The sequence below is a fragment of the Parus major genome, chromosome 6 (genome assembly GCF_001522545.3).
Source record: "Parus major isolate Abel chromosome 6, Parus_major1.1, whole genome shotgun sequence".
NCBI lineage: Eukaryota > Metazoa > Chordata > Aves > Passeriformes > Paridae > Parus > Parus major.
The window spans coordinates 17,826,174-17,839,856 of NC_031775.1; the positions used below are offsets into that span (position 1 = coordinate 17,826,174).

Sequence of the window (13,683 nt, forward strand, 5' to 3'; positions counted from 1 at the left end):
TAAGCTTGAAACACAGTCTTTTGGAAGGGAAAGGAGTTTGCTTAGGTAAAGGGCAGTGGTAAGGTTAATTCCATTTCAAACCACAACTATCCATTAAATGATCCATGTCATTGTGCATTCCTGTGGTTTCACTATTATGATCCAAGAACAATTCACAGAAAAAAAAAAGGTAGCACCCTGAGATAATTTGGCAAGTGCTTTTTTGCCTATGTCAGCTATTGTTCCAATAACAGACAACCTGCAGAGGCTCTGGTTAGCTGAAATTGAAAAAACTCTGGAGAAGAACAGGTATGGAAAACCTGATTAATTTACAGCTTCTCATGTGTAGCAAGAGATAGACTACTGCCCTGAAAGGTTTATGGGATAGGAATGAAAGTCACTTCACCTGGGAGATGACAGGTGAAAAAAGATGACTAAAGACCTACCAAGCCAGATGAGCAACGCCCTAGATGCTCAACAGGGAGAACACTGAAATTCACAAAGAACTCTGAATTGTAGCCATTTGACTCACATGGAAACCATCAGAGTTGCGCTCTTGTGGAACCAGGGGAAGCTCTAGGTAAGCACATTACAGATGACTCAGAGGAGTTGGCTCTGAACTGAAGCCAACTTCTAAATGACAGAAATGCCAAAGACAACCCTATCATCAAATGCCATAAGTTGAGCTTTGGATGAAATAAAGAATAAACAGGAAAAAATATGTTTCAAATTTAATTAAGATGGTATTCAGGCTTACCCTAATTAGTTCATTTTTAGTAATTTCCTTTAACTATTGCTATTAAGCCATTCAGCTAATTAAGAACCACAGAACATCACAGATCTAAATGGCTGCCTAACAGCTGCAAGCAGTTCATTAGGTACCTACAATCAAGCTTCTCTCCCACAGGAAGAAGGTATCAGTAACTACCCTTCCATTAATCCAGGGCTCTTTTTCTCTCTCAGAACAGTAGCAAATTACTCACATACTAAAATTCACTGAGAGCTTACCCTTCCTAGGACAGCATCTCCTCTATATGCATCAGAGGGACTGCTACACAAAGAAGCCAAACATAGCTTTTTCTCAGAAATGCTGGTTTTGTTAAATATTAGCAAAGCTCTATGGCATCTTCATGCCATTACTAAACAAATCAGTGTCTTGAATCAAGAAACACATGGCTATTATTGTGACATCCTAATCACTATGTCCTTAATGCTACTAGGCAGGTCATCTCTTAGGGAAAGTGATAATGTCCCTTTGAACGTATTTTTGGTCTTATCTGATCACTTGCCTTAATCACCCTGTGATTCTTTTATGCTACACCCTGCAATTATTTTCTGGCATTCTCTACCTGCATTTCTATTCCCAAATTTCATAACATATTCATCATTACTTCATGTCACTGTATAAATAGAGCACCCAACCAAAATTAATGACTCATGGGATACTTTTTGCTACCCCAAGTAAACATGGATTGCTTAAAATTTTAATAACTATTAAAACAAATACATGCAGTTCAAAAAATGAACACCTAAAAAAGAAGACCTAAGCTGTTAGGCTTCAGAATTCAGAGCTAATGAAAGCTTGTAGAGACCATCTTCCCATTAGTCAGAAAATTCATGAACATAAACAGGGCTTCATAACTATAAAGATAAGTTGAAACAAATTCCTTAACACAAGTTGAATGGATAAAGAAGGGAAAGAAGAACAACCAAAGTCTAGTACATTACTTAAAAAAAAGGCTTTTAATATAAATCTGAATACAAAAATAACCAAAACACCCTACAGTAATCACAAACAAATCCCCAAGGTTTTCTCTTATCAGTTCCCTGACAGTTTGGCAAGCGCTTGTTTTCTCTGTTCTGCAGTCATATATTCACAGGCTTCCAAAATATTTACTATAATTAAAGTCTGTTGAACTGTTTTTGCTTTTACCCATATTCTTCCATTCATTCCCACCACCAGCTCAAATGGGTACAACTGTGACAACTCTTGAATTATTTCACAATTGGGAGCCAAGAGCCTGTGAACAAGACCAAAAAAAAAAGTCAGAGGAAGAAGTGCTCACACTTACAGACACCACATTATTATTGACCAGTAACTCCAGCAGTACTCCTGTTATAGGAGCTATTTAAGAAACACTGGAAGATGATTAAGCTGTATATACATCCAAAATAGCAATACAGTATCAGATTTTCAAGGTTTCTATCATATAAAATAAATGCGCCTAAAAAAATAAAACCATTGTAAATTTAGGTTTTTTTCTCACTAGATTCAGAAGCAATCCCTAGCAAGTTTTAAGTGAGTTGATACTTTTACAACAATTCTGTGATCTAATAAATTCTAAAAGTACATTGTTCAACAAAATGTAATTTTTAAGTGCTATTTATAAATTTGATGCCCCAGAGGTGTCTTTCAAAACAGGACTTCCCTTCTACTTCAGGAAACAATATTAACAGCAATAAACAGACTACTTCATTTTTATAAGATGACAGCATACTAAATACTGTAATATGTCTAGGATTAAATCAAGCTTGAACAAGTATTCACAAAAACTAAAAGCATATCAGGATTTAGCAGTCTACTTGTAATATGCTGTTACTCTTTAACTTTCATACACACAAAATTTGGAAAACAGAATGGCTGCAAAAAGTTTTTGTATCAACTCACACTGACTTCTGACAGGACATATAAATCAGACAATTACAGGTAGGGAAAAGCTGCTCTGCACTGCCAGATTGCTTATCCAAAGAACAACAAACAAAACACCCAAAAAGCAACAACAAAGTTTGACTGCTGTTTATCCATCTAATCTGGTATTCTTTGACAGTCACAAAAAAAGTCTTACATTTACATCAGCATAAGCAAGTCTCAAGTTCATAATGCATTTAAAATCTTAGAAGACAGTTCCTGGATTAATGTGTCAGTTTTAAACTAAAATCCTACATTTATTTTCATCTGTATCCTTATTTCAATGCTATTTATTTTTCTTTGGAGATCAGAAAGTAAAGATCCCTTTAATCAGCTGTCAGCAAAACATACACCCTTCACTACCCCATTAAACAGAACAAGGGCAATAAGCATTGACAAATTTTAAACTCCAAGGTACTACATACATACACCTGAAACACTGTCCTGAATGTTTGACTTCCCCAGGTCACTACTTCTATTTCCTATACTGCCTTGGCAACCACATCACTTCTTTTAAACAAGTCATGCAACACTATACAAAAGACCTTCTAAGCCTCTTAAGAGGAAAAATAAACTTTCCTTCTAGATCAATCCATATTCTATTCAGTAAAACTGGTTTAAATGCACTACAAGAATTATACAGTCTGATTTACCAAACTGTCCACACTGCTCAGAAGAAACACTTGTGGCAATCTTACACATGAGAGCAACCACTGATGTTTTTTAGTACTTACTTTCTTATTAGACCTAAGGAGACTTTAAAGAGGAAGCCGTCTTGTCCAATTATTCCCATTCCACTTGATTTTCCACTGCTGTCTATACAGACCATCTCTGGTTCCATGTCTTTATTTGCTACAACAAACTGACCGTAAATAAGATCTCCCACCTAAACAAAACAGCATCAAAGAACAAAAGTATAACTTCTTCTAATCATTTAGCCAGGACATCAAAAACAAATACCACACTGGTCTATTTTGTCTTTCTTTACAGCTCCTTTTCCATTCTGGTAAAGGCATTTCAGCCAAGAGCAGAAACTGTGGCATGCATGTGCAACACTACAATTCATAATAGTGCTGTTAAAAAACTCACACAACTAACATTTTCTACCAGCATCACATCTTTTAAAACTTTAACATCGGAATGTGCTTTCGGATGCACCTTACTCGTGAACTGCACTGCTCCTGTCAGCACTATGAGCAAATGAAAACATGAGAGTGAAGCACCCAGCTACCTGAGAGAGGGCACACCACGCTAGTTTGTCCTCCCAAGAAACCCCAGAAAGGCCGCGGCCTAATCGTGCAAAACCCTCCGAAAAGGACCAAGGCGAAACCATTACAACTAGACCCGCACACCTCCGGTAACGTGGGCTTATGTAAACACTTCCCCTAGGAAAAGCTACTGCAACGCAACAGAAGCGCCACCAAACGACGCGGCTGGAGCGCTACCGCCAGCTCCCCAGGGCACCCACCTGCACGTTCGGCCTGTTCCTCTTCGTGGCGCCTTCGAAGGCCAGGTAGGACAGGGACGCCGGCTCGCTGCCGCCCACGTCCAGTCTGAACACGTCCCCCGCTTTGACCGTCACGATCCCTATGACGTGGTCGCCCTTCACCGGCACGTACTGCAGCGGGGGAGGGGGACAGAGGGTCAGGGGAGCACGGGCGAGACCGGGGCTAACACACACACACACACACACACACACACACACACACGGACACGGACACCCGGGTCCCACCGCGCCCCTACCCGCTTCTGCTGCGAGTCCACCCAGTAGGCGCCGCCGCCCGCGGGCCGGTGCCGCAGCAACCCGCACTTGGTCACCAGCAGCCCGGCCCCGCTGCGCCGCAGCCCCGGCCCGCACAGCAGCCGCCCCTGCGGCGCCGCGCCCGCGCTCAGTCGCAGCCGCTCGCCCTCCGCGTCCTCGTCGTAGTGCGCGGGGAGCAGCAGCAGGTCCCCGGGCAGCACCACCTGCCCCACGAGGGCCTCGGCCGCCGTGCCGCGCTCCGCCGCCATGGCCGCGCCGGCGCAGGGCCCCTCAAACCAGGCCGGGCGGCTGCGCTCTGCGGGCGGCTGCGCTCTGCGGCCTGCGCGGAGCGTTCGCGGGCCGCCAGCGACACCCCCCGGCCGCAACAGCCGTGCCCAACCCGTTCGATCCCAGAGCTGCCGGAGCCGAATCCACACCGCTCTCGGCACCTCCGCCAGCTGCCTTTCCTTCAGGGAAACCGCCCGCCTTCCATTTCTGCCAAGGAGCGGCCAAGATAATGTCGGTGCACCTATGCGTCGGAATTAATAAACACACGGAGTTAATTCTTCCAGCTGCAGTTGTTTTCAGGGCTTTTTAATACCCGATTAGAAGTCGACAGTAAAACAAACAGCTGGTCAAATTTGAGGTGAACGTCAGCCGATGAGTGTGGCGGGGAGCAGAAAAGATCACGTCAGTTGTGAAGGGAATCTGCTCACAGAAGAGATGGCATTAAAACAGGTGGAAAGGATCACAGTGGGTCATCTGCTCCGTCCCCCCCGCTTAAGCAGAGTCGTTCTAAAGCACATACACACAACTGCGTCCAGACAGTTTTCAGTACCTCCAGACAGAGAGATTCCACAACCTCTCTGGGCAATCTGTCCCAGCGTGTGTGGTCATCTGCACAAAATAAAGTTCTGCCTCCTGTTCAGATGGAACTTCCTATGCATCGGTTTCTGACCACTGCCTGATGTCCTAGTGGTGGGTACCTCGGAGCAGAGCTTAGCACCTCCCCTCTAGATATTTATGCATATTAATGAGGCTCCCTATCAATCATCTCTTCTCCAGGCTGAACAGGCTCAGCCCTCTCAGCTTTTCCTTGTACGAGAGATGCTCCAGTCCCTTAATCATCTTCATAGCTCTCTGCTGGACCCACTCCATGTCTCCATCTCTCTCTCTCACTGGGGAGCGCAAAACTGGACACAGCGCTCCAGGCAGAGCCTCACCAGGGCTGAGCAGAGGGGCAGGATCACCTCCCTTGACCTGCTGGCAATGCTCTTCCCAATGCACCTCAGGATACCACTGGCCTTCTTGGCCACAAGGGCACTGCTGGCTCATGGAGCTCTTGTCCACCAGGACCCCAGGTTCCTCTCCACAGAGCTGCTCTCCAGCAGCTGAGTCCCCAGCTTCTCCAGGTGCTCGGGGTTATTCCTCCCCAGGTGCAGAGCCCTGCACCTGCCGTTGTTGAATTTCGGGTTCTTCTTCTGCCCATCCCTCCAGCCTGTCGAGGTCTCTCTCAAGGGCCACAACACCCTCTGAGGTCTCGGCCCCTCCTCCCGGTTCTGTGCCATCGGTGACCTTTCCGAGAGGCCCTTTACCCGTCCATCAGCTCCCGCGGGCGGCGCTGGGGCCCGCTGCGCTCGCGGCGCTGTTGCGGAGCAACCCCGCGCCTTCGGGGCCGGGGCCGGGCTGGGAGCGGGCCGTGCCGAGGGCTGCGTCCCGGGGCTCTGGAGCTGCTGCCGGCAAGGAGCCGGAGCGGGGCTGCTCTCCGAGGGAAGGCGAGCGGCTACAGCGCAGCCCCGCGGCGCCAGAGGCAGGGCAGCGACAGCACCGACTGCCAGTGACTGGCGCGGGGCGAGACGGGCTGAGCGGCCAGGCCCTGCCCGGATCCCCAACACCAGGCGTAGGGATAAGGAGCAGATCCTGCCCGGATTCCCAACACCAGGCGTAGGGATAAGGAGCAGATCCTGCCCGGATTCCCAACACCAGGCGTAGGGATAAGGAGCAGATCCTGCCCGGATTCCCAACACCAGGCGTAGGGATAAGGAGCAGATCCTGCCCGGATTCCCAACACCAGGCGTAGGGATAAGGAGCAGACCCGCCCCGCCCGGAGCGAAGGGGAAGGGGAGAGGCCCAGCCTGTGCTCATGTGGAGCCCGGGCAAGAGGGCGCGGTGGCGGCTCCGGGTTAAGGGGGTGGGCACCATTAAGGTCACCCGGGGCCGCCGTGAAGGTGGAGGATGGGACAGGATCCGATGCTGTGCCAAGTGCCCGGGCGCTCTGCCCCGCCGGGCCACGGCTGCCCCACACGGATTCAGCCCCCTTGACAGCAAAGGAGGGCTCGTGTTTACTTAAACTGGGCTAATAAAGTGTGTGCACGGAGATCTGTGCCTTTTGTAACTGTAGAATGAGTGCTTCAGGCCCTCGCCTTGCAGACATATCTTAAAAATTGCTTTGACAGTTCAAACTAAAATTACCCTTTAATCGTCTTTAGAACTACTCCCCAGTTCTCCGAGTATCTGTATAGAAGTTTTCTATGTCCTGTTGTGGTTTGCAATTTGTTTGTTTTTGTTATCATGCAGACCTAGAATTAGCAGCATGTTTCCAAGTAGTTTATGAATTATACGTATCTAAACTGTAAGATGGGGTTCGAGCATTTTTTTTTCTGCAGTGATTGATATAACTGACCTGTCACTGGAGCTTTTAAGAACTAAACCACTATTAAAATAACCTGTATAAATTGCAAGCTTAGTAAAAGTAATGTCATAGTCAGTGTTTGGTGCCTGAAGCAAGAATTTTTAAACCCCCTAACTTAATTCAGATATTGATGTCCAATATCTGTCTGCTTATTGCCTGTAGATTTGGATGGAGTCTCAGTATCTGAAGCAATGCCTGGGAAGTTGTTTGAAGAAGGGGCTGGCAGAGGTTGTAGAGCATCGGCCGGCAGATCCCATCGAGTATCTTGCACACTGGATTTACAATTACAGAAGAAACTTAGATGAAGAAAAAAAGGTGGATCCAACTTAGGCATAAAAAGATTGCTGCAATATAGTTGATGACATATTAAATAAATATGTCTTTCATTTTTATGTTCAATTGATTCTCTATTACCTCTGAAATAGAGAGTGCTGGAGAGAGCTGAGCTGGAACAAGAACGGGAGGCAGCTCTAGCAGAACTTGAAAGGTTGAGAATCCAGGAGGAAGAGCAGCGGAAACTTGAAGAACAACGTCAGGTTATGAATACTTAATAATAGATAATTCTAGGCAATGCTCACTTTTATCTTACTTTTCTGAGTAACTGAAATTATTAATCAGCACATGGATAGGAAAACTTATATCCTATGTGGTAAAATATTATTAAAAAATGATGACTGTTAAGGTAAAAAGCAGCCAATTTAGGACTTAGGTGAGAAGTAACTGAAAATACTGTTTGAGCTTATAATATGAGAAATAAATACAGTATCTATGTTTCTAGCCATTCTTTATAAAAGAGTCATGTGAACTCAGTGTTGCTGTGGTGATATTGATGTGACCTAACTGGATTTTTTTGTATGGATGACTTTCACGATGTTAAAATCAAAAGCTTAATTTTAAATTTATGCTGATCATATTACGCCCAGCTCTAGTGTAAGATGCATTCATTTTATTTCATTTGGAGTTTAATAATTTGCAAACAAAACATAATGTGCTTAAGGGTTTCATGAGGGATGTAAAATAGTAAATGAAAATAGGGATTGTGTGCAGAGATAATTCACTGAGAATTAAATAAATCATGTAAGCTGTGGGAAAGATGTTGAACAATACTCACATTAGATGTGTATTTTTTTAATCTCTTTTTTGGCTGTAGTCAAATAGTGAGGTAAGTTTTGCTTTTATGTACCAAAAAGGAACAGAAAACTATGACCACACTTGTAACTGCTCACAAAATGCAAGAGCAAACAGTATTTTCTAGAGCTGTAAATGTAAATACTTAGATTATGCAGTTTCTGAAGTTTTGATGTAATAGGACTTATGTTCACAATTAATAAACACTTCCTGTTAGATGTTTCCTGTTGTAAATAGAAAAGGTTGCTGATAGACATAATTAACATTAATGACACTGCTTGCCAAATTTTTCTGCAGTTTTGATTCTATATTGATTCATCCATCTGTGCTAGGTACTACACAAAGTATCAAAGAGCTTAATCCAAAGGGTAGGAGACAACTGATACAGACTGATAAAGAGCATGTGTAATAAGACAGGATCTGAAGGGTGTACACTAACTTCAGTTAACTGTTTATTCTTCCTCTTGGTAGTGAAGCCTTTTTATCCATAAGAGTCTCAAAGTTTTGAAAATGTGAAACTAGATGATACTGAAAGGACTTTGTTATTAACATAGCAGCTATGTTTTATGCTTACTTGTTATTTATTATTTCAATAATAAATTCATCATAAACAAAGTGCTGAAAAATATAAATGTGGGCTTTTTTTCTTTCTAATTTGACCATTCTTAAACTGATTGCAGGCTCAGTTGGAGAAAGAACGTGCAGAGCTGGAAGCACAGATTGAAGCTGAAAAGCAGTTGGAGCAGGAGGATCAAGAGGTTTAAGCCAATGCTTAGTTGGTGGTTTGAAAATGCCATTTATCAGCCACTTTTTCCAGATGCAGGCATCAATTACAAAACACAAAGCAGAAGCCCATGGGTGTTGAATTAACACATAATTAAAGAAACAGGAGTGTAGATAGGGGGAAATGTCTTATGCTTGGCTTTTGCAGTCTGGGTTTTATACTTGAATTTTGGTCAGAAAAAAACATAAATTTATTGCAAAAATCCAGCATAAGGTCAGCTTAGCTGGTTCTTCCACATTCCTTGATGGTATTTATTAGAAAGTTTTATAAAATAAGCATGTCTAATTTAAGTATCAAGACAGTAATGTTTTACAGGGTGTTAGCACAAAATCCATTTACTGTACCTGGAAAAAGAACTGTGCTTTGGGTTTACAGTGCCTCTGGATTCATATATCTTAGTGGTGTATGGGAATTTATACTAACAGAAGAGTGCATATACAGATATTTGTGTTTATGGTCCTTAAATGCTGCTTCCTTAGAAACATACATGGATAACTGGCATGTTTATCTCCCTAAAGCTTTCAAATACTCCACAGAGTATTTTATAAATACTTAAGTTTTTAGAAAACTCTCTTATAATACTGACAGAATGTAATTGTAGGAAGATGAGAGTATGAAAGTGACAGAAACAATGAATATGGAAATAATTAAATTGCTGTTAATTAAAAAAAAAATATAAAAAGTAGGGCTAAGCATACAAAGACCGTATTCCCATACTACTAAATATGTATAGCACTTATCTAAAGTATTCTCTTTATATTAATACATAATGTCATTTTAACACACCTGAAATGTGATTTCATGACATGGGACATTTTAACTGAAAACTGGTTTTCATTGCCACAGGAAGATGAAATCACAGTATCTGAAATTACAGATAGACCTGGAACACCTACTTCTGAGGAGCCAGATGCAAGTGAACTGGTCAGTATTTAGAAAGAGATTATTAATGATTGATTGTTACAGATTTGCTTTTCTCTGCTGACCTATCAAGAGGTTGAAACTGTTTAAGGGATGGTATTTTGGCCACAACCTCCAAACTGCCCATAGCTGCGTTCTGGTAAAGGAGTTCAGCCATTCTAGAAGACTCTCTGGTATTAGCTCACTAAATCCTCAAGATTTAAAACACCCTTTTGTATTCAAATGTGTTACTGACTAAAGCATGGATATATTTAAGGAGGAGACTGCCTTTCTGTGCTGTGTGAACAGTTATGTACAACGAGTACTAAATCATTTCTGGTATTAGTTGTGAAATTCTACCTCAGAATTTATGTTGTTCTATTAATATGTTTTATTCTTAAGGTTGCATTAATTGCAGCCTGTTTTAGAAGTGTTCTCTCAATAGATTTTTGAAAATGCTTGTGACTGTTCTTAGGGTCAGCTTCTCACAGGTGTTTTTTCCACTGAGGTAAATCAGACGTGTATGCAATATCTCTTATAGCCCAATTTTTTATAACTTTCTGATAATTACATATTTAAAAATATTCTTGAGGCTTTGGGCCTATTTTATGAGTTCTTATTAAGAAAATTGAAAACCAGAAGTGAAAATGAGTCGTCAGTAGTACCTGCTGCTTCCTACATGTGCCAAGTTTTCATGCCTAAAGGCATTAGATTACATTGGCCTTTGGGGATGTTATTTCAGGTTTTACAGTTGATACATTTGCTACAAATTAAGAACAGATTGATAAAATAAGACATAAAGGCTTATACTATTGATTCTGCCCTCAGAATCACAATGCTTCATCCAAATTTGCTGGATTTTATAGTAGAAATCTGGTGATAACATTCATTTTATTCATTCTATTGAATGGAAGAATGCATGCTTACACTGATAAGTAACAACTTGTCTATCATGGGCAGTTTTTCCCATTTTCCTTTTTACAAAGTTCAGTGAATGCTGGTAAGTGATAGAATTTTTTTTTTGTTGTTTTTCAGAGTCAAACAGATCTCCCAACAGTAACAGAAGAAGAAGAAGAAAGTTAGAACTGACCTGAAAGCAGTAAATATATTTTCTGCTCATTACTTGCTGATCCTCAAGTGTAGTATCTTGATTTATGTATTTTATAAATAGAACTGATTTACATGCCTGTTTTTCCAGTGTCTGTTTCTAAGGTGTTTGTATAAAGTCTCTTAATTCTGACACTAACTCTTTTTGTTTTTAAACCATTGTAGCTAACATGGCTGACTTGCAGGAAGAAAACTGCAGCAAATATATTTTCTACTTATTGCATATCGAACTGTAATAAATACAAATATAACTAATATGTCAATATGATTTGAGGAATAGATGCTACAATATGGTAACTTGAATCAAAAGAATAAAATCTTACTGAAAATGATTTTCCAAAAATTTGCATGGTTTCTGATAGAAAAAGGGGATGCTCTACAGATTAAAAGATGGAGAGAGTATTCTGGACATCAAACTTGGTGCAAAAATCCAATCAGATTTCCCAAATGTATTTGAAAGAGGTAGATTTCACTCTGACTCAGTATATACTAGAAGATCTTGTCTCCTAGAAGTGAGGTGGTCTTTGTAACATGAGATGTTTGCTCTAGGCTTTATTATTAGATAAATATATTTAATATTATAGTTATTATTAGAGTATTTTGGGTATTGTGTGGTACATACAAGGTAAGCTGTGTCTGCATATTAGTTTTGATTAGTAACATTTTTAATCTTTTCTGCATTTTCCTTGAATTTGTAAACCAAGAAATCAAATCTATTTTCTCTACTAAGTACCATTATAATTTCTCAAAACTTATTTTCTAAAAATTTAGAATATTTAGCTTGATCCATGGTTATCTATAAAAATAAGTTCTATAATCCTTAAAAATGCATTTTTACAAGAACAGATGTTTGTAATCACTGATATCTTGGTATAGGTTATTAAAAATGTTCTGTGTCTCTTCATGACAAATGGAAAAAGCATCAACATTAAGAAATCCTGTGCTTCTTCAATAACATGTGCCTTTACATTTCTGTCTTCTGCTACAGGTTAGATGGTCATGGCCAATATTGAAAAAACCTTTCATTACAAAATCAGTACATGGTTAATGTATTCACTGCATTCTTCAGTCTTGGGATGAAAGAGATTTCTCTGATAATTTCACTTCAATTTTTTAATAGTATAGCTTAGTCTAAGGGATTTGCTGTGTAATATATTATTTTTTCCTTAAAGATAAAGTACCTTTATTAAAAGAATCCTGTGCTCATTTTATTGGATGCTAATAACCACATCTATATGAGCATCTTTAAAGTCAAAAGAGGAAAATATCACTTACCAGGTATAAGTACTTAGAAATGTTTGTGTAACTTTTGGAGTCATGAAAAAATGGAACTGCTTTTGTGTCTAAGTATTCAGGCTTTGTTATCTACAATAATTCTGATTGGTTTGCAGTTTTTGTGATCGTCAGAACCTTTCCTGTAGCATGAATACACCTTTGTGGTTGATGTTTTAGTAGACAGATTTTGACAGTTTACGATTATGTTTGTTAGTAACAGTTAAAATGGAATAATTTAAGGACACACTTTGACATCACAGTTCTAATTACACCTGTTAACACTGTATTCCCAGCAGCCTCTTGGGCCAATCTCAAAGGAGGAAATGGATAAACAGATGGAGTTTGTCTTTTAAATCAATATGTATATGATTCTTTATATTTAGATTAACACTTCCAAAAACTGGTAACTCTTTGTCCATTTACACTTAATGTCCAGTCATGTTAACCATGAAAATTTCAACTTTCATAGAGCCTTCAAAATGTAAGATACTATTTTAAATATACTAGAAATTAATTCTAATGACGTGTTGCTTTCATTTTCTTATCATTTCATTCTGTTTGTAGCTTTGTTTGATTTTGTTATACATGCGTCCACTAGAGTGCATCCTAAATAAACACACTGGGAACTCTGTCAATTATAGCCCATGAAAACTACAACTTCTGTTTGTCATTTTGTTTCAGCTTATTTTTAACTATGACTTTTTCTTTGTGATGCTGCAGTCTATATTCCTCATTTATTTCAAGGGAGGAAGTTTTGGATGGAATTTTTATCAGAAAATTACTGAACAAAGGTCAAAATAAAGTGGCAGATTCCAATTTACCTGTTTCTTTATTGTTAGGTACAGAAAACATTTGTTGTTAAAAAGTTATCCATAGAAATGCCCATATTTTTCAGGATCTGATGTGCACAGACCTGGTGCATTATTCCCCTTCTACAGCTTTATAGAAATTCTTATCTTGGATATGGGACAAGAGGTAAACAGTTCTTGTCTCAGTGCTTTCTTGAGATGCAAACCTGCCTGTAGGTTACTCAAAAACATAGTTCACAACAAAGATGAGTTCTCCTTGGCTGTCTAAACCTGGAAGGAAATTAAGACAGCTTAAAATAATTTCTGCCTTCTCTTCCTGAACTTTCACCTTCTTTGGAGTATAGCAAGCTAGAGTCTGGAGGAGGACAGATGGCTATTTTAGTTGCTGCACATGATGTGATTTCAGAAGTGTTAACACAATTTAACCTCTGCATAAAATGTAAAATTGTATGTTGGAAGAAAAAAAAAAAGCAATTATAAAATGTAACTTCATCTGCAGTTTACACTCCCTTTGAATAAACTTTCATGGAATGAAGAAGATAAATTCATAGACAAATGATGAAAATTGTCACTGAAAAT

General features: G+C 40.3%; 2 protein-coding genes across 4 annotated transcripts; one reads left to right on the plus strand and one right to left on the minus strand.

The window, feature by feature from the left end:
* Positions 1-1,699: 1,699 nt before the first annotated feature.
* Positions 1,700-4,781, minus strand: EXOSC3 (exosome component 3). The gene is made up of 4 exons (XM_015633440.3): positions 4,412-4,781; positions 4,137-4,286; positions 3,403-3,554; positions 1,700-2,000 (listed from the first exon to the last, which is right to left on the minus strand). The coding sequence occupies exons 1-4, from the start codon at positions 4,676-4,678 to the stop codon at positions 1,799-1,801; spliced, it is 771 nt and encodes a 256-aa protein (XP_015488926.1). The 5' UTR covers positions 4,679-4,781; the 3' UTR covers positions 1,700-1,798.
* DYDC1 (DPY30 domain containing 1) lies at positions 3,915-13,111 on the plus strand. 3 transcript variants are annotated; one of them, XM_015633445.2, is made up of 6 exons: positions 3,915-4,181; positions 7,264-7,416; positions 7,527-7,637; positions 8,910-8,987; positions 9,860-9,937; positions 10,949-13,111. In XM_015633445.2, exons 2-6 carry the CDS (start codon positions 7,270-7,272, stop codon positions 10,994-10,996), a joined length of 462 nt encoding a protein of 153 aa, XP_015488931.1. In that variant the 5' UTR covers positions 3,915-4,181; positions 7,264-7,269; the 3' UTR covers positions 10,997-13,111. The 3 variants fall into 3 exon arrangements, with proteins under 3 accessions (XP_015488931.1, XP_015488932.1, XP_015488934.1); XM_015633446.3 differs by lacking the exon at positions 3,915-4,181 and adding an exon at positions 6,095-6,179; XM_015633448.2 differs by lacking the exon at positions 3,915-4,181 and adding an exon at positions 6,416-6,485.
* The last annotated feature ends 572 nt before the right edge of the window (positions 13,112-13,683 follow it).